Below are 25,328 nucleotides of genomic sequence, written 5' to 3'. Positions count from 1 at the left end.
AGGTATGAAAATCAGCCTTTTGATTGTGAATACTCCAAATTCTGTTTTTTACATAAAGGAGGACTTCTCATACTCACACTTGATTATCATTCCATTGATTGAAACACCCAACTCTAATTTCCCCTTCAAATGAACTGATAATCTTGGAGAGTTCAAATACTTTTTTCACTCATAAATATGTAGTTTGGAATCATTTTCTTCAATAAATGAACAAATATAAAGTTTTTTACTCATTTTTAAAACTCAGATTCTCCATATCTAGTTTTAGAACTTGTGAAGAGAATAAATCACATGTTTAACTATATTTATGCAGACATTGGATATTCAAACGGAATCAGAAACATTTAAGCATCACCATAGATCTTTGGGGTTTGGTTTGATTTTCATTGGGTTTGCTTATTTCTGCCATTACCCAAGTGCTTCAATAATACCTGCATAAAATACCCAATCCTACTCTTTTGAATCCTCTACCCCTTCTTGGAAAGCCAGTGAACACCCATCACTACTGTTACGGCTGAAATCAGAGATGAGAAATAAATAATTAGATCAGATTTATCAGTAAGTTTTTATTTCTAATATTCTAAGTTGAAAAAGGACATTTAGGACATTTATCATAAAATTACAAGAGACAGATTTTTAAAATCACTTCAGATAGACAATTTTGAATTAAAATGTAAACTTACAGTATTCTTTTTTTTGCAAGTATACCCAATATAATGTAGCCTAACTGGGAAAAGGAAGACACGTGACACACTAAACCACAAACTAGCCAACTGTATTTTAGTCCAATATGTCATGCAAAATCAGACAGTGTGTTGTTGTTCAGTGTGCAGTAAAAGAACAGCAATAGATATGATCATATAGTCTTGCCCGCAACTATGTTGTGCAGAGTTTGCTAGTAGATCGGACTCAACTCTTAATGTGAGGGTCAATTCCATAATTTTCCAGCAAAAATGTTTTGACAGCTGAAAATCAACACAAGAAAGGAAAATAATCCTAAAGAAAAGTTTGGGGAAGCAACTACAAGGGGGCCTGAGGACAAGAAATATATAGGGTATACTAAAAGCCAGGCCCTATGGCCAATTAGGATGTTTTATAGGTAGTCCTTGACTTACAACCGTTTGTTTAGCAACCATTCAGTTACAATGTCACTAAAAAAAGTGATTTACAACCAGTCCCCTACATTTAACAACTCTTGCAGCATCCTCAATTTGGGCAACTGGCATGTACTGTATTTACCACAGTTGCACTGCAGTGCCTGGGGTTATGCAATCATCGTCTGTAATGTTTTCAGCTTCCAACAGACAAATTCAATGGGGAAGCTGGATTTGCTTAATGACCACATGACTCACTTACAACTGCAGTGATTTACTTAACATTAGCATAAAAACAGTCATATAATCAGACGTGACTCACTTAACAATCACCTTGTTTAGCAACAGAAATTCTGGTCCTAATTGTGGTCATATGTTGGGAAATGCTTTTGTTAATTATTTTTCTAGATAAAATGTTACTGTATTTAGGAATGTTCCAAGATTGTGTGTCAAATAACAGGAAAATCTTTAGAAGAAATATCCCATTCAAACATTTAAGTTAATGTATGCAAGGCATTACCTATATGGGGACCTGACTTTTGGTAGACCCTGTATTTATCTTTGTTTGCCTAAGTGCCATATAAAGCTACAATTACAGCTTCAGGAATTTGATTAATTGGTAATCAATTCATAAATATTCTTCTAGATGGCTTTGTTTTGCATGCAACTGTTCAATGAGGACAGTCCAGCTGCATGTTCACTATCATTTAACCACTCAAGACGCTCCTTAAGCCATTCCCTGGTTGAAGAGATAGAAGTAATCCTTGACTTAAAACAGTTCATTTAGTAACTGCTCAAAGTTACAACAGCCCAGAAAAAGATGGCTTAATGACGGTTTATCACACTTATGACCGTTGCAGCATCCCCATGCTCATGTGATCAAAATTCAGATGCTTGGCAACTGACTCATATTTATGATGATCACTTTTGCAACTTCTGACAAGCAAAGTTAATGGCAAAGCCAGATTCACTTAACAACCATATGAATCTCTTAACAACTGTTGCAAGAAAGGTCATAAAATGGGGCAAAATTCACTTAACAAAGTCTTGCTTGGCAACAGAACTTTTGGACCCAATTGTTGTCGTGAGACGAGGACTACCTGTTACCTACCCCTGTCCTTTTCTCAACTGAATCACCTTCACAGAGTTGTTGTGGGGCTGCATTGTTGGATTTGTTAGAAATAAAAGCTGCCTGGCATGTTTATGTTCTTCCCCAACAGATGCTTTTTATACATGTTTTATCATTTCTGTTACAAAATTTTAAAAAGTAACATGAATAACGAATATCTTCTATATCCCAGAGTTATTACAATTTGGCCAGCAGACAAGTTTAAAAAATAATTTTAAAAAATACACTGGCTGGGAAGGATAATAGCTGTCTCCCTCCATTCACTCCCCCCACCCCAATTGCTTTTACAATTTTACAAAAAGTGGGTTGCTTTACATCCACTCTGAGGAAGTCACCATTTGCAGTATTCACTAACGAAAGAAACTGCCTTTTCCCCCTCTGGTTGACTTTTAGGAAAATAAGGAACAGGATTACAATAATGCCTTCCAATATTGCAAAAGGTCTAATTTTAGAAAGAAGAGGGGGCAGAGAACAAGCACATCCAAAAAGATCAATGTAACCATCAGTTGAAGGCTGAAGAGAAATTGGAAAAGATGGGGACCAGAGAGGAGAGAGCACATTTGCCAGCACCACCAAGGAAAGGAGATCAAGGTCCCATCTGGAAGGGCGAGAGGCCAAAAGCACAGAGCAGATGGAGCCTGGTTGCGACAGCTGGTGGAGACGTGCTTTCATGTGTAAAGTTTGCTCCATAGAGGCCTCAGTCTATGAGCTTCCAAGGCAGCCTTATGTTAGCTGCCCGCCCTCTTCTCATGCTAGGAAACTCAAAGGAGTATGCCTGGTGCAATTCTCGGGGGCTCCTGCTTAATTAAAACAGGGGGCTTTTAAAACATTTCATAGTGCAGGTCTTAGAAGTTCAGGGAAGCATGGCTGGGAAGGAAAAGAAATGAGTTTCTTTAGCAGTACAGTTCAACTATTCCTCTAGTACCTTCAGTGTTAAAAGGCAACATGAAAATGGTGGTGAAAAACATCATCCAAAATAGAACAATATCACTGTGAAATAATCTTTAGACTTTCCCGACATTACTTTATACTGTAAAGGGGTTGAGTGTTAGGCAAAATATCCTTATGACTTTTGCCCTCCTTCGAGTACATTATCTATCATGAATAACAGTAGGACTTTTCCTGTACTGCCTCTTCGTTGCTGCAGGTGGCAGCAGATCTGCAGCCTTGGCTGATCTAAAAAGCTGACCACACAAGCCAGTGAGTATTTGGGTAACAGACTTTTGTTGTCCCCCAGGTTGTAAAGCAGGTTGGGAAGACGGCTGGTTTGGTTTTGAATTACAAAATGGCAAATTATCTCAATAAAGCAATGAAGTTGTCTATGTGGTCAGGTGGCACCAAGCGTCACTGAAGGAAGATGTGATTGTCTATGCTTCTGCAACTTGCCTCTTTCAGATAAGGAAAGAAAAATTTTCAAAGTTGCTATTCAACAATATCAGGAAAGCAAACAACATTCCCTGTAGTTTCATGATTAATGACCTTTAGAAAATGATTTTTTTTTTTACATTTTGAGCTTCATCAGCAAGTCCCAAATTCTCTTAACAACTCATCCTTTTAAAGGATAGGCCAATTACTACCTATTTTTATGCCAAACAATCCAAGCACTAAATGAACATTTTTGGAACTAGCCACTGCAGTTGCTTCCTGTGCCCAACTAATGCTACATGTGTAATCATAAGAATCAATATATGACTTAGTCAAAAGAAAAATCTATGACTTCTATTGGCACTTTTTTCCAGTTCCCAAGTACAGAAACCAGAGTCATGAGCAATCTGTGATTAATTGCAGAAAATCATAGCTCCCAAAAGCAGTTGCTTATTTTTGTGTTATGCTAGTTCAGTATAAGTATTGGGATATTATACCATACTATGATTATTTCACCCTTTGTTTACAAAAAATATCACATAGTTTTTACGAGGGCAATTTGGAAATAAACCTGCATTTGGTTATCAAGGACAGAGACACTCACAGATACTGAACTTTTATTATACACATTAGAAAACTACAACATTACATTACTTTTTGACATAATTGCCATTCAAATTGAGGCACCTGTCATAATGTCTTACAAGGTATGAAATTTCTTAGTAGTAGTCGCTCAGCGCCAAATCTGAGTAACGGAAATGCTTCAAAAGTTCTTGGGTGTGTCTAGCGGTGTGTGGGCGAGCATTATCATGAACCAGTACCACACCGGAAGTCAGCATGTCTCAACACTTGTTATGGATGGCTCGTCTGAATTTTCGTAACGTTTCACACTAGACTTCTGAATTGATGGTCAAACCACACTCCACGAACTTCACTAGCAGTACTCCTTTGGTATCTTCACATCTGGCAGAATTTTCTATGGCACCACTTCCAGCATGGTGTTGGTTCATGATAATGCTCACCTGCACACCGCTAGACGCACCCAAAAACCTTTGAAGCAATTCTGTTGGGATGTTTTGATGAAAACCCCACCCCCACCCTATAGCCCAGATTTAGCGCTGAGGGACTACTACTAAAGAATTTCAAACCTTCTAAGACATTACGACAAGAGCCTCAATTTGAATGGCGATTCATGTCTAAAAGTAATGTAGTTTTCTAATGTGTATAATAAAAGCTCTGTATCTGCAGGTGTCTGTCATTGATAACCAAACGGAGGTTTATTTCCAAGTTGCCCTCGTATTTGCAATCCAAATCTGGAAGCAAACAAAGGGAGAAGTGCAAGATAAAAAGTGCTTGCGGCTCTTAAATTCTAACAAGTTGTCTCTAATTCTGGTCATATGCCCCAGTTCTATTATCAGAAACTTCCACTTTAGCACAAGAATATCCTCTCATAGAATATGAAATCACATTCCCTGATCAGGCTGTCAGCACAGCATATTCTACCAGCTTGCCCACCTCACAATTTTCCAATGGCTTCCCTTTCCATACTCTTCTGGTTCTTGACTTTTTTCTGTTTCCTGTTTTCCCTGAGCCAATTCTGTATTTTAGTCCTGGATTAAAGCGTTGAAACAAATGTATTGTTTGGGCATAGACCATCCAAACCCAAGCATATTTTCAAAAGTTGAAATATATTTTGGTCATTTTGCATACCCCTAGGATCCAGTGATCTAAATCAAATAATTTAAATAAGTTCTTAATATTAATATGCTAAAATTATATCAACTTTAATCATGTTAAAGGTTATATTGAAATCTCAGCCATTTTTACCCAAATAAATGCTAAAGCATGACATTATTTGTTTGCTTATTGGTTACTGTGATATAGGAATTAATCTATTATGATTTACAAAGCCATGATGGATGGATTATTCTATAAACCAGTTTTTAAATTATCAGTTTAGCATTACGTGTGAATGTAACATTGGATAGCTACCTCAACTGTCTTCTGGAGGGACAGAGCTTCTCCATGAAGTAGTTTCAGCGCTCTGCTTTATTATAAACTATGCTACCAAACTTACACAGAACGCCTCTTGCTAGTAGACTCACAGTGCTTAACTTTAATTTATCTGATTATGTTTTGTTTTATAGTATGTTACGTAGGGTTTTGATTGGTTTGGTTGGACCAATACGCTCAAGTTATCCATCCTTAGTGGATAACAACATCAAGGGTGTAAATATGCAGAGACACACAGCCCGGCCCATCTGCTGGTATGTCAGCTATTACCAGAAACATGTACTGATAATGACTTATTTTTGGCCAATGACAAAGCCAAGAAGGTGGCTTCATTCTGGCAATCAGAAGTTTGATCTAGACACAGAAGAAGAAGATTGTTGGTTGGTCTGTGAAGATTGTTTTATCCTAAGATGGATATTTATGGTTACTGTATGGTTAAACTGTTCTGAGTCTCTAGGATAGGCAGTATACAATTATTGTATACACAAAAAACTAAATAAATACTGTAACACCTTCCACCCTGCTGAGGCACAAGACATGAAAAGTAAATTTTAACACATAAACATATAGGTTTTTCTCTTGTCCCTCCTTTTATTTCACATGAAGCATTCGTCCTAGTCCATCAATAATTTCTTTTTGCCATCCATTAATTACAGTTTTGATGCCTCAGTAGAAATTGAAAAGCTACTTCTTTGATTTTTACTAAAATAAAGCTACCATTAAAAAAATTAAACACATTTTTAATAAAAACAACCCCATTACTATCCTGTCCCCTTTCCCCAAGCATTCATCCTGAGCCAAATTACCAGTAGTGGGAAATAAGTTAATAGTTCCTTATGCTTAAGGTTTTCAAGAAAAACACTAAAATCTTCTTAGTGTGAAGTTTTCTTTGATGTTTTCCCAAATTTGGCATCTAGGCCAAGTCCTGCAGAAAAACAAATGGGAACATTAATTGGGATTGGAAATGATGCTACAGGGCAAAAGTTTGGGGTGGGGGTGATCTTGAGTAAAAGAGGATACCGTATTTTCCAGCGTATAAGACGACTTTTTAACCCACGAAAATCTTCTCAAAAGTCGGGGGTCGTCTTATATGCCAGGTGTTAGGGTTAGGGGCAGTTTTATTGTCCGATGTTACAGGAAAAACCAGAGGCAACACCCCTCCACACATACACACACGCAGGCAACCTCGGCAGCTCATTGATGGGGGGGGAGGCAGGGGGAGGGAATCACAAAATTGCTGTCCGTTGTCGAGCCCTGCGGGCCCGACACTACGCAGGGGGTCTCGTTCCCAAAACAAGCCCTGCTTCACCTACTCACCCCCCCCCACTGCACACGGCTCACTCCATGACCCGGCGCTCCGACAAACAAGGGAGGAGGTCGCCCGTAATCAGTAAGCCCGACTATCAGCTGATCGTCGGTTCCTGGCTCTGCAAACCCGACGACCAGCTGCTTCACGGCGTTTCCACGCGCCTGCATCGCAGGGCTTTGCTGAGGACCCCACAGGCACTCAGGAGGACAGCCCAGTCTGCCTTGCCGTACAGGGAGCCTGGGCACTACAAAACATGCTAGCTGTTCCCTTGCCTGCCGACGGACCTGTGCCGGGACTGCATGCTATAGCCTGCGCGCTGGAGGCAAGGGCTGGCTGTTTTCCGTCGGTGTCAGATGGACCGGAGCCGGGGACTGCTGGAGGGTGGCTGTGGGACGTGTGGACAAGCCCACTGGAGCCAGATACGGATGAGGGGGGGGGCTGTTGGTTGGAGAGGGATAGGCACACACTGGGAGCACGTTAGCGTTTTCACCCGGGTTGGGGTAGAGGGGGTTTGGAGAAGAGTCACCCAGGATACTAACAGCAGCAAGGTTTACAACGCTGAAGTTGTCGAGAGTCGGAAGCATGTGGAGGTTAAAGAAACGCAGGCAGGCTCTGGATGCCGGAAGTGTACTTTGTACATTGCTAAGCACATTGATTTGTGCTTTATATTGTAAGCTGCCCTGAGTCTTCAGAGAAGGGCAGGATATAAATGGGATTTTTTTTAAAAAAATTGCGTACTACCGCTTGGATCGTCTTGGAGACAGGGAGGGCTGGGCAGGCAGGGAGGGAGAGCTGACCCACCCAATCCAAGCAGACTTTGTATGCAGTGGGGTAGTCTTATACGGCGAGTATAGCCCAAACCCTATAATTTAACAGGAAAAGTAGGGGGTCGTCTTATACGCCCAGTCGTCTTATACGCCGGAAAATACGGTAGATGATCAAGGCTTCTAACTTTGGATGATTTGGAACATACCAAGCTACCCCTAGCAGATTACAAGCAGATTTTCAGCTTACAAGAATGTCCCAGAAATGATGATGTAGATTTAAAAGCATCTCACTTAATAGCTCTCTGTACAAGTAATTATTATCTGTGGGAGTACAGTATGAAGCAGATTTTATATCTGCTGAGCTAAGATAAAATAATTGCTGAACCCTGGGCACAACCACTAAAAGTAGTGTTACGGTGAGAAGGAGAAGATGTGATAACAAGCAAAAGACAATTGCACAGTGTAACATATCTTAAAAGCACACTGAAGGTGCAGACGAAGCAAAACACAATAGGTTAAAACCAGTTGGGAAAAGATGATTTAGTTTAAAAGTTTGCAATCCTTTGACTATCAGCAACTTTATCTCAAGTGTTAGTTCAGATTTTCCCATCCTAGGCACTCTCCAGATGTTTAGATTTCAATCCCCAGAATCCTTCGGTCAAAATAATTACTCAGAATTCTGGGAACTGAAGTCCACAGTTGCAGAGTGTGTTTTAATTGCATCAACCCACTCTCAGGTATTCCTAACACCCATGGTTAAGCAAGAAAAAGTCTTGCTATAGGAATGCTATTTTCAATTCTTCTGGCATTTGAGCATCAGCAAAATCTTTCTGCTTTATTTTTTAAAATCATCAAACTTTTCCAGCATATTAAATGATTTTCGCCTAACCTTCACTATAGCTGAGCCAGTGGAGATTTGATTTGATGGAGTACAGTTTGAGGGAAGAATGGCACGTAGGAAAAAGTATATATCATTGTAGCTGTTAAGGACCCTATAAATGGATTTAAGTTAATTAAAACTAATAAAACCTCTACACCTAGAGAAGTGAGAAGCGCAGTGAAATAGCTATCCAGGTTTCTAAACCTGCAGGAAATCATACACTGGAACTAAGGCTGACATTTTCCGAAACAATAAAGTCAAAAGAAGCTGAACTCTTCTCTTACCAAGGAATACCAGGGTGGTACCCATCCACTGTAGATTACTGATAGGATTGGCAAATATAATGACTGAAGCCAAAATGGTGAAGAACTTGCGAGTTGTGGTGACAATAGAGCAGGTCAGAGGCCCAAAATAGACCACAGTCATGAAAATGAAAGTCTGCAATAAAAATGGGGGGGGGGGGGAGAGACACGCAAGCTTGGTCAGAAATACATCTGGTATTACACTGATCTACTTGTAGTCTCTCTGTGAAAACATCTTGCCTCCAACTGAACTGGTAATGCAACAAAAAGCATGCAACCTTGGATACAGTAAAGAAGGAAGAAGAAAATACAAGACTAAACAGAAAGAATATCCATTTCAAGCAAATAGATTGAGGTGAAATTTATAATGGTAACAGCACTACAGTAGGGAATTTATTATGTAACTGGAACTTTAAAAATTGTTTCAAATAATAAACAGCCTCTGGTATTTCTGGGAGGCTTGCTTTAATCATGTCTGTATTTCATATATCATTTAAAATCTTAATAATTCTGTGAATTAGTCGAGTGCTTTTAATTTTTTGTAAAAAAAATTAGCCAAACATGAAAATGAGAATTTGGGGACACAATCAAAGTAGGAATTAAAGTCATCCAAAACCATCTAAAATTTGTGAGCTGATAATAAACCCTGGGTTAAAGCTGATGATTCTGGATTGTTTTGGTTTACATAATTATCCTGCATTCAGATAGCAAAAAAAAAATCCTCCTTGTCCACTTTGCATGTGCACAGTATAGTTTATCTGCAAAGTGTTTTATTAAACCAATATTCCTGATTTAATGTGACCAGTCTGAATACACCCAAATGTATTTCACACAACAAAATCCTATGAGGGATAAAGACATTTGGGAGGGATGAATGAAGTATTCTACTCTGATAGAATCTCACAAACAAGCCATTTGGGAAGTCAAGATACAGGTAGTCCTCGACATAAAACGATTTGTTTAGTGACTGATCAAAGTTTCAACAGCATTGAAAAAGTGACTTATGACTGTTTTTCACACTTACAACTGGCACAGCCTTTCCATGGTCATGTAAACAAAATTCAGATACTTGGCAACTGATTCATATTTTTGACCGTTTCCAGTATACTGGGGTCATGTGATCACCTTTTGCGACATTCTGACAAGCGAAGTAAATGGGGAAGTCAGACTCACTGAAAAACTATGTTACTAACTTAACAGTTGCAGTGATTCACTTAACAACTGTGGCAAGCAAGGCTGTAAAATGGGACAAAATTCACTTAATAAGTGTCTCGCTTAATAACAGAAATTTGGGGCCCAATTGTGGTCGTTCGGTTGAGGGCTATCTGTACTTGAGAAGTAGCTGGTATTCCTCCTTGTAACATATTACTATGTAGCACATACCGTATTTACATCAGTGGTACAGCACAATGTTGACAGTTAAAGCACCTCCCTGTCTAACATTAAAAAAATCTAGTTGCTCACCTGACCTAAAGCACTGGTTAGGCCAAAGAGAAGGATATTATAGATGATGGTAGGATAACGCTCAGTGAAACTCAAAAATTCCCAAAGCTCACCTGTAAAGAAAATACCTAGCGAAAAAGAAAATATTATGAGAAAATAGAACAGAATAACAAAACTTCTTACTGTGCCTTGATCATCCTGTGACCAGTCCTATTTGGCTCCTAAACCATATTCTTTTTAAGCAGACATGTTCTCCAACAAGCAGTGAAACTCAGGGTAATGCAACATTGTAAGGAGCAGATCCACTAATACATCCCAGCATTCCAAACATGCCTTCTTCCTGGGCTAGATAGGAAAGTCAAGTCTTAACTGCCCTCCTGAAACCCAGGAACGAACTGGTAGACCATATTTATCAGGGAAAGCGACAGAAAATGCCCCGTTTCCTAGGTCCTGTCAAAAGACATTCTTAAATAGATGGGACCTGGAGGGTGTTGACCGTATTTGATCTGATTGTCTAGGCAGATCAGTATGGGAGATGGTGATCCCAGAGATGACCTTGCTGAAAACCCTACAGGGTCTTAAAAAAGCAATCATCACCTTGGAAATTCCTGGAAACCAACTGGTGACCAATACAATTCATATAGTAAAAGAAAGAGAAAGGCTCTTTTTTCTCTAAAACAGCTTTCCTGGAGAAATGGGGAAATTTCTGGATGGGGTGACCAGATGGTCCTAATCATTTATAGCCAGCCAGTATGCCAATGGCCAGGGATGATGGGAGTTGTAGCTCACAAATTTTGAAGGTAGTAAGAGAGGGAGGCAATGTTGTTCTCAGAAGATGGAAGAGCTTGATAATCTGATGCTGCAAAAGTTTGCTTTTGCAGAGCTGGACAGATTGGACCTTACACTGAGCTATGCACACTTCTCGCAGATTTCTGCCCAAGTCAGAAGGCACTGGAGCACTATCTCTGTATGTTGTTTTAGTCAGCTCAGAAGCTGACTGGTACCTTGCTTTTCTGGACACTTTAACTTAAAGAGGACCAGCCGATCAGCACACAATCCCTTTTACAGCGTCTGCCGAATTGCACCTCACACTATTTCTGTAAATGCTGGTTGATTGAAAAGAGGGGAACAATTGCTCTCCAAATTACTTTGGCTGCAAGGGCTGCTCCATTTCATTAATTATCCAATCTTTTCTCCTAAGGCAGTCTCTCTGGAGAGGGTCTAACCATCGCACACAAAAATAAAAGAGTATGGTTTAACGCTTTGCAGTCAAAGGAAATCAGAACAATGTCTATATTCCTGGAACAAGGGAGACACCAAACGGAGGAACAAAGCATTACTGCCAACCTGCACTGGGATTCCCACCTATCCCAAACTGTGGCCAGGAACAGCTTTGGGGAGAGACAGGGGGGTTGCCAGGTGGCTGCTGCTGCAGCGGCACCACTGCTTGCCCTTCTGGAGAAGTGCTATCCCACTTCTGAAACAAGGTAAGATTGGACTCGGTATGAATTGTGTTATTAAAGCAAAATAAGGGCACATGCAAGCTGCACTAGGGTAATCATCACTATGGAGTTATATTAAAGCAGCTTCCTGAATAATTGAGTATTATACAAAGCAATATTTACTCTAATCCAATTAACAGCAATCTATGTGTGGAAACAACTTTCACCAGGTGAACATTCAGTACCATAAAACATTATATATGAAGATGGAAGGAGGAGAATCTACCATTTAGCAATGAGGCAACTGATGCTACTCCAAGCTTTACAACACAAGGATTCCACAAATCTCAAAAGTATTGTACTTGATTTGATTCCCTACACACTGACTGAATTCAAATTAGCATGATTTTTTCTTCTGCTGCTGAATCAAAAGAATATACTTACCAGCACCCAGGAACAAAGTGGAGCATAGATTAACATTTAACATCATATGATTGGAACCAGTCTGGTAGTGAGCTCTCATATGGTCTTGAGACACCCCAGTTAAACCATCCAGTGTCAAAGACAGCAACTAAAATGATGAAGGGAAAAGAATCACAGTCTAATGTTGTTGATGAAGAAAAGCACCACTGTTTTGAACAATATACATCCCTGTAACCACACAGGAATATGCAAATACCGTCCACTGGGTTCAGATATTAATCGCATTCGCAAATTCTGTTAAATTAACTGAGTTCTGCCCCTTAACTAGCCCGTAAGGATGGAATGTTATCATTCTTAAATCATCTTGTTTTCTTGTTGGAAAACTTCCAGAAGAATTTTGATGATAAATTTACATTTATGTTTTAGTAGCGATTGCTTTCAGGAAAATAAATAATTCCATTTGCCATCTCTTCCTAACTATTGGAAATACTAACTCAGGCAATGCCTGACGTTTGACGATTTGTACATGAACCGATCCCATCCTACTAGTCACATAATATCAACAATATTTTTTTTTCCTTTTTCTCCCTTTCCTTTTTTTGGTTAAAGTCTCCGTGGAAGTCTGACCTTTAGAAGCAAACAGATTAATATTAGAAACATAGAAAATTGATGGCAGAAAAAGACATAGTGGTCCATCAGGTCTGCCTTTTCAAGTTTTTTTGTTTTTATCTTTTTATTTATTAATTATTTTTATGTTATTTATTTTTAAATTTTTTGTCAGATGATGGACATTTGTTTACCCAAGCATGTTTAAACTCATGACTGACCCACTAACTCTGTTGAAAGTTGTTTCAAAGTTTCCACTGTGAAGTAATACTTTCTAATTTTACTTTTAAAGTTCCTTCTTGTTAGTTTGGGGTTATGCCCCCGTGTTCTGGATATTTGCTTAATATTGAAAGCACTGCCTTCTAAAGCCCTATTCATACCCTTAATATATTTAAAGGTTTTAATCCTGTCCCCTCTTTTCCCTTCTGTCCTCCAGGCTGTACATATTCAGTTCCTCCAATCTCTCCTGTTATGTTTTGTCCCTCAAACCTTGTACCATTTTTGTTGCCCATCTCTGGACTTGCTCAAGTCTCGTCAATATCTTTTTTAAAGTGGGGTCTCCAGAGCTGGACACGTGATCTCGGTTAATTAACAGGGTCTGACAAAAGCCCTATATTAGGACCTCCTTTTTCCTGCTAGTGATCTGTTTAAATGATGCATCTCAGAATTTTGTTTGCTTTCACAGCTGTCTGTCCACATTGTTTACTCATTTTGCAACCATATGCAAATCTAAATCCTTTTCTTCTGTCTAAACCAGACATGTCAAACACAAGGCCCGGGGGCCAGATCCGGCCCGCGAAGTGGTTTCATGTGGCCCGCGAAGCCATACTGGAAACAGTGAGGGAACGGCCCCCACTGCCTTGGCCCTGGCCCAGAGACCCTCCTTCTGCCAGAGACCCTGAGATCTGTCCCACTCCTGCCCAGGCCCCCATAGGCACCCTTGATGCGAATGATGTAGAGCTGGCCATGCCCACCCAGTAGGCCATATGCACTCTAGCCATGCCCACCCAGTAGGCCACGCCTACCCAGGCCACACCCACCCAGCCCCTTGAGGGCAACCGCAATGCTGATGCGGCCCTCAATGAAATTGAGTTTGACACCCCTGGTCTAAACCAATGCACGATCATACTTTTAGAAACTGCACTCTCCAAATTTTTGACCATTTTCCAGCAACGCCAAATCATTTTCCATGATTCTTCTGAACATTAACTCTATTATATACTTTTGCATCATTAGCAGAAAGACAAACCTTACCTAGCAATCATTGCATTATATCACTAACAAACACACTGAACAGAACAGGATCTAGGGCTGAGCTTTATGGCACACCACCTGTGACTGCTCTGTGTTCAGATATTGCCCCATTAACAATCAGACACTGGGATCTATTCTTCAGTGGTTCCTATCCACTGAACCACCCAATGGTTAAACCCTCGTCTGCATAACCTTTTTATGAGTTCATTATATGGAACTGTATCAAATGATTTGCTAAAATCCAGATAGGCTACATCCACAAGGCTATCTTTATCTAAAACATTTGTGACATGGTTAAAAAGTCAATCAGATTAGTTTGACATGACCTTCAATCAGTAAAGCTATGTTGCTTTGTGTCAATTGGGTTGTTCATTTTTAAACGTTCACAACTTGATGGACTATTGATATGGCTAGATAAAGTATATATTTTGCTTAGCTACACCCACAGCAGATTAAATTTACTAAGACATCAGTAACTGGATTTTCTTACTTGGGAGATGATCTAAAGAATCATTATCAATCCTCCCTATGTTTTTAGCCTTCCAGAGGACTAAAGACATGGGACCAAAAATTTGCTCTTCCCCCAAGCATTGGGGTAGGATGGGGATTGAGATGGGAGGCTGTTGGGTCTGGCGCCTGGGGGGGGGAAGGGTATTTCTATGTTTTTATGAGCTGTTGTTAGCTGACTAGAATCATTATATGTAATAGGCAACCATATAACATAATTAAATACATGCACTATTGGAAGGGCCTGATTCACAACAAGGATTTGAATTAACTTTCTAAAAAAAGAAGCAGAAAAGCACTTTATTTTATTTTTGGAGTTTCTACAGAACTCATTCCCAGACTTTCTTTTTTACTTTCTCCAATCCCCTCCCTCCCTCCCCTTTTTGGTAGATGTTAAATAATATATTACTTATTAACTTTTATTTTGTTAGTGGGAGGGAAGCTTGATTAATTGTTCCATGCAATAAAATATTTTAAAGAAATATTTACAGTTCAGTAAGTCATGGGTAGCTTAATGAAACATGCAAATAAAAATGTCAGGTGCCAAGGTAACCAAAGATTATGTCCTTGAAAGGCATCCTTTTCCACTTCTCTACAAAATATAATTTAAAAAGGTAAAGGTAAAGGTTCCCCAGCACATGGGCCGGTGCTCATCTCCGTTTCAAAGCCGAAGAGCCAGCGCTTGTCCGAGGACGTCTCCGTGGTCATGTGGCCGGCATGACTAGAAGCCAAAGGCGCACGGAACGCTGTTACCTTCCCACCGTAGTGGTCCCTATTTTTCTAATTGCTTTTGAACAGCTAGGTTGGCAGAAGCTGGGACGAGTAACAGGAGCTCATTCTGCTATGCGGCACTCGGGATTCGACCCGCCAAATTGCCGATCTTCTGATCGACAAGCTCAGCGTCCTAACCCAGTGAGCCACCACGTCCCTAAATATAATTTAGCACCCTGTAATTTTCCTGGTAGTTTTTGTTTTGCTTTTTAAGAGTTTAGGACTTACCAACAGGAGTTCCCCATATCCAAAAACATGTTCATCCCCAACACTTCCTACATTTTTCGGCTTGTACATGAACAGGGCTACACCTGTGACAATCAGTAAGACGCAGAAATATTTGGACAAGGGATACTTCTTTCTCAACACTGTCACTCCCAGGAGCATGACTAGAAAAGGAAAAGAAATGTGGGGGAAAGTATACAGTCCTACTAAGAAATTTAATTAACTAATGACCACCTCATTTTATCTTGCATATTGCAATCATCTGCATACTTTCCCACTGGTCATTCTTAAGAATTCTGGGGAGCCTTTGTTCCTAAACCTAAAGTTGCTAGGCTATCTCACTGTACTCAGGAAAATAGCTGGTACTTGCGGATCTGAACATGAAGTGATTCAGCTGTACTAGCCACATAGTATCAACAGCCATTGCTTTCCTTTTTTCCCATTCCCCCCACCCCCCCAATCCCTACTCTCCCCTTTTCCAAATACCAGTAAAGCTATTGTGGAAGTCCAACTTTAGAAGCCAATAAAGTTACATTAAACAGTCGGGTTCAATTAATGTGAGCAACGTATCTCAAAAGTTCCCGGGCATACATGATTTTGAATATAGGATCAGGAACTGCATACCTGGAATGGGTTTACAGGACTTTCCAAGGACCTATGAAAGTAAAAAAAAAAGAGAGAGAGAGAGAGAGAGAGAGAGAGAGAGATTTACTTGACTATAATCTTCTACATCTCTGGCACTTGAAGAATGTGAAAAACTCAAAGGGGTGGTGGTGGGGAACTAGCTGCTTAAGGTGCAGAAGTTAATCATGTTCTAAGCAGAAGCCACACACCTTTATTAGTTGAATATTTCTCTTTTCTTTGTAAAGCCATTACATTCTATGTTCGTTTTAAGCCTGTGGTATTTCCTTCTGAAACTCTTCACTCCCACAGCTATTTTGTCTTATTCTTTCCTTTCTTTGCTACTTCTCTACCTTCTACTCATTCTTCTCTTTTATACAAAGAATCACATTTGGCCACTCTTTTCTCAAACTTCAGTTCCTATAGGCAGTGTGTTCTATTGGTCTTGGGGCCATAGTAAGTGAACAACATATACATATATACATATATATATACACACACACATATACATACATACAGATACACACACACACACAAATTTGCTTGATCAACCACTGAGTTGAAGAGTTAAAAACCATGTTCATAAATCAAATCAAACCCATGTTGCCTTTAACAATATTCACGTTGTTATTTATTGGGGTTCAGCAAAGGAGCGAAAACATTCTCTTCAACAAAACAATTAAATTACTCTGAGTAGTGAGAACTTCTTTGTGCTATAATCTTCTTGCCTGGGAGATTCTCTCCAGACATAGCAAAGGAGCTATCTGGCCCAGGAAACCGTTATGCACTCCTAGGAGTCCCACTGACGGCCTCTCATGAACAACCTATAGGTTATCCCACTAGCGGTAGAATTGCTCCACCTTATACACTTTCAACCGGAACTGCAAGAAATGGCTAAGGGGAGCTCCACAGCAAAGCAAAATACATCTTTTTAATATTGTTAAAGCTTTTCTTCTTGGGCTCCCAGGGGAGGTATAGTGAAATAAACTCATCTCTGACAGAGCAGAGACAAGCACCATGGAAATGCTAAGGAACCAGCAAGTTTTTTTGGAACCTCTAATGATAAAAATATAACCAAAAATAAATGGGGAATAAATCAAGATTTTGAATTAAGACAGTTATTTATTAACAGTTTTTATTATAAGATTTATTTTATTCATAAAAATTATTGGTCACCCATCTTATCTCAGAGTAATAGTATAATATTTTGGAAATAATGACATAATTTCTGAGAATTCAATTTTTTTTGTCTATCTAAAGTCAAAACAGAAACTTGAGATTTTATTTCCAGAACTGGATACCAGGGGTGATTAAAGATTTCAGGCAGAAAAGGGGAAAAAGTGTAAATGCCTTTGATTTTTGATTAGCATGAGGATTCACAAAATGATACAAAACTCTGTAACATTAGAAATATTTCAAGAGATTTTCAAAGAATGGGGCCAAACATTAGTAGCTACAACATCAGAAAAATCAATGATGTCTGTTTTTATGGAGAGACCATATCCGAAAGAAATACTTGAAGTACTACAGAAATACCTAAACCAGAAATACTGATTTTTTTTAAAAAAAGTATGGTTTAGAAAATAGAGGAGGCAGTTATAGCAGAATTACAGATGACAAGCCAAGAGAATGACCCTGATGAGGACTTTTTACTAGATACACAAAATAAGGTGATTAAAGTTCTGAAAATCAAATTGGAAATACAAAATAGAGTAGATTGCAAGAGAGGAGACAGTGAGTGAAATTACAGCCAAGAGAATCCCAATAAGGATTTTTTATTGGATATAGAAAAGAAGCTGGTTAAAACTTTGAAAATCAAAATGAAAATACAAATGACAAACCAAAACAATGACCTGGGTAGTTATTTTTTTACTGGATTTAAAAAAAGGTTTGCTAAAGCTAGAATTCTCTGCCATGGGAAAAAGAAAAATTACAGACAGCAAATTGTATGTCATTTGAATGAATTAAGAATCAAGATTGTTAGGTTAAACTAAAACATCTTTTTATAAAGCTGTGGTAACTCTTTATAGACTTTTTGTGGACACCAGATTGAAAAGTTGGTGATTTCAGGGTTTTTTCTATAGATTAGGGATGGGTTAAAGAAAGAAGGGATAGTTGTTTGTAAACCTATTGAGAGTGAAAGTTATCATATTAAACTTTACTTGTGATGAATATTGGAAGATTGAAAGTCATTTTTATACATTTCTTTTTTTATTATATGCTTTCTCTTTATTTTTTTTAATCCTTGGTGCTCTCTTGAGCTAAATTATTTGTTTGAAGATATTTCATTACCCAATTAGATAACATCATCAAGCCTTTCTTTCTTTGTACCTCTTATTCTATTTCTTCTGCTTTTTCTGAGTTTAGTTTGTATTTACTTTTGCTACTGTAATTAAAATCTTTCATAAAAATTATTTTTAAAAAGCTTTTATTCTTGACTTCTGGTTTCGTAAGAATGCTTCTAGCTGTTGTTGCTGTTTTCTAACTACAGTCATACCTCAGTATTCACCTGCTTTGAAATTCACCAAATTTGACACTCAACACATTTTGACGTGAAAATTTTATCCTGATACTCACTGTCTGGTACTCTATGCACCAGCCAGAACTTGTTGGTGTCATCTGCCCCATGACTCATTCCAGCCAAAACAAAACGGTGACGTATTAGTCACGTGGTTTGTTTGATACTCCTAGTTTAATACTTTGTGATTTTTTGGTATGAATCGCGTCTCTGGAACCAATTAACAATGAGTACCCAGCTACCACTGTATATGATTTAAATTATAGTTATATATTAAGGAATTTTATACCACTCAGATTTGGGAGACTGGAGCAGCCTGTATATTCTATAGCTAGGTAAGTAAATCAACCCCTTAAGTCTTAAAAATGAAGGGACATGCTTAGCAAAGCAGCTTTGAGGGAATGTAAAATTCTGTTAATAAAGCATCTCTTTAAGCCTTGACAAAACTGTAAACTGAAAACACCGAAATCAAGCCTAGAATTTCTTATTTCTCCTCCCAATACAACCATGGAAATATAATGCAATTTAATATAAGCAATAAGGGAATTAATTATCTGCCCCTTTTCCACACTATTGTATGCTTTTAATACGTTATAATACAATAAGCTGCCAAGCTCTTCCCTAGCAAAAAGGAAAAGATATCCCATTTTCTATCTAATTTCCCATCGGCCATCAAGCACCCACACCTACTCTATGCTCTTTTTTTACTCTCTGCTCTTTTTCACCTGAGTTGGGTAGTTGACAAACTGAAGTGCTGAGTTACTGGACACCATTGCTCCTAGATATGAGAGAGAGCAAGCTGCGTAGAGCCAATTCCGAGTCCGGTCCACCTTGACAGCATCAAAAAACTGGATCACTGGTAGGAAAAGTTTATATTAAACACAATATATGTTTAATTTAGGGACAAAAGGTAAAACAATTTCCTTCCTTCCAAAGGAGAATATTTGCAGCTCAGTGTTGAGCTGTGGAGTTTTTGGTATTCCTTGCAGATGTTTCATTAGCCAATGAAATTGATAAGATTATCTATTTGGGTAATGAAACACCTGCAAGCAAACAATCAAGCTCAGAGAACACTAGGAACTCCACAATTTTCTTCCTGTTTCCAAGACCTCCTCCCAAAAGGGGAGGCAAGAAGATAATCTGACTGCAAACTACTTTTATGCTATTTGCCAGGTTAGCAACAATCTAACATTCACTCAAATAAAAATGAAATAAAGCCAAAATTAAATTTAAATTTTTGCCTGGCAAGAATTTTTCCAGCCAAAGAGAATACAGGTAGTCCTTGACTTACGACCAATCACTTACGACCATTCAAAGTTACAATAGACCCTCTCAAAAGTTAAAACTGCTACAGCACTTCCACCGTCATTTGCCCTTATGACTGACTGCAGAGATTGTACCGCATGCCCCACCTGCCTATTCATTCCCCCCCCCCGCCTATTCATTCCCCCTGACCCATCAAGTCTCCAAAGGCACTGGGCCTGCTTTGCTACCCCACTGGATTCCACATACTCCTCCCCACCTTGGTCACCAATCTCTCACTTACCTTTTAAAGATCTCCAGAGCTGAGGTAGTCAGGGTAGGGAAGAAGGGCAGGCTGCTCCACTGCTGAGCCACATGGCTGTCTTTTTCTGATTATAGCTATAAACCGCTCTGACTCAACAATCCGTGCAGCTGCACAGTGTGATTGTGGAAGCACTGGTTTGGAAAATGAGAGTTGCTTGTGGGATCCCAGTAAGAGAGACTTTTGCTTTGCAAAGAAAAGCTAAGCTCTCTGTGAGAGGCCTGTTTTGCTCCACTGGCATTAGTGAGTTCTTTGAGAGCTAAGTATTTATTCACTGGCAAAGACAGCTGCTTCCCTTCTCCACCCTACACTATGCTGAACAGCGCCCAGTGGAGAAGGGAAATGGCAATCTGATCTTTGGAGTCCAAGCTTTAATTCATCAACAAAGATAGCCATTTCCCCTCCCCATTGTGCGCTATCTAGCACAGCACAGGACAGAAAGGGGAGCCAGTTATTTTTACTGGTGAATTAAGGTTTGGATCCCAAAGAGCTCACTAATGCAGAACAAAATGGACCTCTCCACTTAAGAGAGCTCAGTGTTTATTTGCAAAGCAAAGATCCTTATTGCTTGGATCCTATAAGCGCTTGTCATTTTCCAAGCTGGCCCTTCCATGATCAGGCTGTGCAGCCACAAAACTGCTCCACTGTTGGGCTGCATGGGTTGCTGGTTCAAAGCAGTTTATAGATGCACTCAGAAAAAGACTGCCACTTATGGATTGTGCCTTGTGGCCCAGCAACAGAGTGGCCTGTCCTCCATCCTTACCCCAATCTCCTGAGCTTTGGAGGTCTGCAAAGGGTAAGTGTGGAGAAGGGAGAGCAGGAGGCCCAAGCAGCTGTGGGGACTCCCAAGAGCGGGAAAACCTTGGGAGGTCTGAGGCAGTTGGGCTTGTGCCTACAGTAGGCCTCCCAGGGTCTCATGTGCTCACTCAAGAACCCCAAGTTCCACCTAATGACCTGCACGTTCGTTTAACAATTGCATTGGGGAAAGCAGGGATGGGGGTTTATTAAGTGAAGCGGTTCATTTAAAGGCTGTCACAACTTCCAACTATAATGGGCAGACTCTGTTATGGTTGCAACTCGAGGACTACTTGTATTACATATGATTTTTTTCTCCTAGTATTCTTTAATGTTCTTTCCAGAAGTTGTAAATAAATTTGATGTTATGAACAGCCAGTAAGAAATGAAAGAAAAAGTGGGTGCTCTTCAGACCTACAGAAATTCCTTGTCTTATGACCACAATTTGTACTGGAGCTTCTGTTGCTAAGTGGTACAACTCATTAAATGAGTTATACCCAATTTTGCGACTGTTTTGACATGGTTGTTAAATGAATCACTGTGACTATCAAATTCAATTTTCCCTATTCACTTTACTTCTAGAAGGTGGCTGAGAAAATGGTCACTGGACTGGGTATGCTGCAGCTATTGTAAATACATGCTAGTTGCCAAGGGCCCAAATTGCCTCTTCACCATACAAGGATGCTGTGACAGTCATAAGTGCAACAACCAGTCATAAGGCACTTTTTTCAGAACCTAACTTTCAACAGTCATTAAATGAATGGTCATAAGTTGAGAACTACCTATATTACATGCTGTACAGCTGTTCTGAATTCAAGTGGGTCATTTTAGGTGCAGGACATCCTGTAAGGTTAAACAAAAAACAATAGCAGAACATTTATAGTATAGTAAGACAATTACATTGTGTAGGAAGCAGTTCAGCTCAAAATGATTAGCATACCTCTAGTTATAATATAGTTTTACCCTAATTTCCAACTACAATTAAGTAATTGGGGGCAAATTAAAAGAGAGTAACCCTCTAACTTGTGGCTATGTTTAAACACAAAGGAAGCAATCACATTTATAAACCTATATATTGCGGTTACTTTTCAGTTCTATATATCACGGAGATTCATAAAATTGGTTAGTTCAATAAACCTGGGAAAGCATAGCAATGCAATTCTGGTAAGAAGAGTTGGGACACTCAAGAAAATGGCAAGAGGAAGATAGGAGAGATTTCTACACAACCCTCTACCTCCCCATCTGTCTTTCTCTTTTCCAAGGATATACAATATGCACACATGTTGCTGTCAACTGTTATTCTCTATTCATTTTGCCTGCAGCAGTGGAAGAAGGGGACAGTAAAAAGTAAAGGAATTTACAAAATATATTTGAGAGGTTTTATTTTTCTCTGATGAAGAATTTAAAGTGCAGTATGCTGTAAATAAGGAGAAAATAACTTGGTTTTTTTCTCCTGCCCAAATATAATTTATTGTGCTGTTTTCATTGGAATGGGAAATATAGGAGACATAGCACATGTAAATTATTTTTTCATTTTAGCAAAATATAGAAGTATATAGATGTATTTTATGTAGCTTCTCTTTAAAAGCTCATAAGCAACAGTGTGCTTCTCTTTATATTTACCCACACCTCCATCAGTTATGATAATCAATGGATTTTAATAGACATGACTAGATATATATTTCCTAAATATATAAAATAGGGAGAAGGGGAAGTAAATGCATTCCCCAAAAATGTAATCCTTAGTATGGTTCTCCCATATACATAGAATGAAGGCTACTGCTAAGCTTGTAAGCTGCCCTGAGTCTTCGGAGAAGGACGGGATATAAATGGAATTAAAATAAAAATAAAAATAAATAAATTCTTCTCTTTCTAAGAAGAACCACCAGAGAACAATGACTACTGGCCACAATAAGCAGCAGAAAAGGGAGGCTGAAGTTTATGCATGGGTTTGAATTAGTGAGTCAAGTCACAGGCAACAGTGTCCTTTGGTGGGGAGGATGGTTCCCCCCCACCCACCCCCCCACAAAATAGTGTTATGATGTAAGTTGTGCCCACCATCTTGGTTTTCCCCCCCTATAGATTTCACTGATCATAGCACATGGTTTCCACACACACACACAAAAAGGGGGGGAAAGAAAAAGAAAAAAAAGGTGGTGTTTTGGATTCGGAGTTTTATAACAGCTTCCAGAATCAAGAGAATGCAAAACAGTTTACTGCTTTTTTTGGATGTACTTACTCAGCTTAGCGAAAATGGCATTTATCACACACTGAATAAAGACTAAAGACAAAGCATATCTGAATTTCTCCTGCTTTGCTCCTTCCCCATATTTGCCTCTTGTACTGTAGGGGGAAAAACACGTAGGAAGAAGAATCATTGCCAAAGATGCAATACATATCAAGGCATCCACACTATTTTCATGTATGTATTCAAAATTTACAAGGCTCAGAGAACATTTGTTCCTCCCCCCTCCAGGTGTTCCACCAATGAATCACAGGCAATCACCATCTTTTCTCTAGAAGTTACATTCACTAAAAGGAAACCAATTACAGAGCACTAAGCAAATGCTCTTGTTGGACAACCATTGTCCTTTCACAAGAATATGCAAATTATTGATTTTATTATATTGATGGGAGTCTTCCCAGTAGGACCACTAGATAGCAGCTTACTAACAAAAGAAATATAAGATCATACATGTTTAAGGTGGAGGAGGAAATGAAATGATTTAAGATCAGAAAGAGAATCATACAGTCAATATAAAATCTCAAGCCTCCTACAAATTAACTAGAAAAATCAAAGAACTTATAAGTCACATTTTTCAAATTGTGACTTTTTTATACCATGAACTTGTAACTTACTTTCTATATTTTTAAAGTAAACTTTTTTTAAAAAAATGACTTGAGGTAAGCCCAATGTGAATAAAATGGAATTAAGTTCACTGAACACAAACATACTTAGAATTACTTTTTTTTGTTAGGACAGTGAAATTCTATGTGAAGTATGACCAAACATGTTCAAGAACTATAGCTTAAAGCTATATTACAGATTATCTATCATTCTACATTTTAAATCATTAACCTTAATCATTTTATTGATCAATTAAATCTCTGCATGCAATACATAAACTCTTGTTACAAAATTAGGGCTCTGTTTTTAAAGAAACAACTGACTGGGAAATGCTCTGCAGTAAAATAATTGAAAAATACTGCACTAAACTCAGAAAGATATATGAGGATATAACCAAGTCAAAATTCCTTCCTTAGTTTGAACTGGCCAACTGTAAACTCTAATAGATAGCTTAAAATCTGAGTGAGGCATTAATACACGCATACTGCCTATTCCACTTTGTAGGGAAATTTCTGTGGTTTTAATAACCATGAAACTGACTCAATTTGTATAGGTATGTTTTTCTTCACTATCCATCCATAACCAATAGTAAAGCAGAGTCATCTATGGGATTTCTACCTGCTGCACAACTGTTAAATTTGTACTATAGATTTAATTAGACTAGATACACTGAATCAATTGATTTAAATTTAGACAGATCGTATCTGAGCCTGCAGGTGGTTATCTGGGGTCACAATAACCAAGTGTTTTCTTAAGCATATATAAGGAGCTTAGATGCAGTCATCAATGGGACAACATCTATTAGGAACGACAGTAATTGGGAAGGAAGAGTTTCTCAGAGGGTGTAGTGAAATTTCCGCCAGCCAGAACCCAAAGTATCTCAGCCATCCCTGCAAAGAAGAAAGCGTTCTCAAGTGACTTACATTGTCTCTTGCAGGACGCCGTACCAGAAGTAGCACACGAAGACACCCAGACAGCAGAGAGGCAACCGTAGCCGCTCGGAGACAAACGAAGTCCTTCCACCTCCTGACCCCCCAGTCGCCCCCATGCCCGACAACGCAGTAGTTTCGTGTCCAGATACTCTCAGTGGTGATAGCTCCACGCACTCATCCTGCACCGGCAACGACGGTGGCGGAAAAGAGGGCCACATAGAGGCGGCTGCGCCGTGGACTAAAAAGGTCCTTTCCAACTCCACGCGGAGGTATCTAATACACTGCCTGACAAGCCTAACCCTGCTGAAGAGAAACTGCCAGGCGAAAAAAGTATTTCGGCATCTTTTTTTTTTCTTTTTCCCGTGCAGTTCTACGTCTTCATTTGTTTTTCCGTGCCGGAAATTAGCCTCTAGACGCCACGGCGTTATATAGGGGCTTAGAAGGACTAGGGCGACCATTTTAGACGTCATCAGACGCGTCTGCCGTGATTATCCGGCCCAGTTGAACTTCGTGTCACATT

General features: G+C 39.2%; 1 protein-coding gene across 2 annotated transcripts; it reads right to left on the bottom strand.

The window, feature by feature from the left end:
- Positions 1-552: 552 nt before the first annotated feature.
- On the bottom strand, positions 553-25,328 carry SLC35B1 (solute carrier family 35 member B1). Of its 2 annotated transcripts, XM_081343701.1 has the most exons (9): positions 24,800-25,309; positions 23,268-23,371; positions 19,395-19,525; positions 16,155-16,185; positions 15,534-15,694; positions 12,189-12,315; positions 10,324-10,430; positions 8,842-8,995; positions 553-6,526 (listed from the first exon to the last, which is right to left on the bottom strand). In XM_081343701.1, exons 1-9 carry the CDS (start codon positions 25,276-25,278, stop codon positions 6,474-6,476), a joined length of 1,347 nt encoding a protein of 448 aa, XP_081199827.1. In that variant the 5' UTR covers positions 25,279-25,309; the 3' UTR covers positions 553-6,473. The 2 variants fall into 2 exon arrangements, with proteins under 2 accessions (XP_081199827.1, XP_081199828.1); XM_081343702.1 differs by lacking the exon at positions 10,324-10,430 and having other exon boundaries at positions 24,800-25,328.

The sequence above is a fragment of the Vipera berus genome (genome assembly GCF_964194415.1).
Source record: "Vipera berus genome assembly, chromosome: Z".
Lineage (NCBI taxonomy): Eukaryota > Metazoa > Chordata > Lepidosauria > Squamata > Viperidae > Vipera > Vipera berus.
This window is presented reverse-complemented; position numbering and strand designations above follow the sequence as displayed.

Excerpts from the sequence above, each read along its gene's own strand:
- SLC35B1 (XM_081343701.1), bottom strand. The coding sequence starts at position 25,278 with ATGACGTCTAAAATGGTCGCCCTAGTCCTTCTAAGCCCCTATATAACG. Across the intron at positions 15,695-16,154 it reads GTCCTGTAAACCCATTCCAG|TCATGCTCCTGGGAGTGACA; the intron begins GTATGCAGTTCC and ends TTCCTTTTCTAG. Across the intron at positions 10,431-12,188 it reads CACTTTGTTCCTGGGTGCTG|GTATTTTCTTTACAGGTGAG; the intron begins GTAAGTATATTC and ends CTTTTTCGCTAG.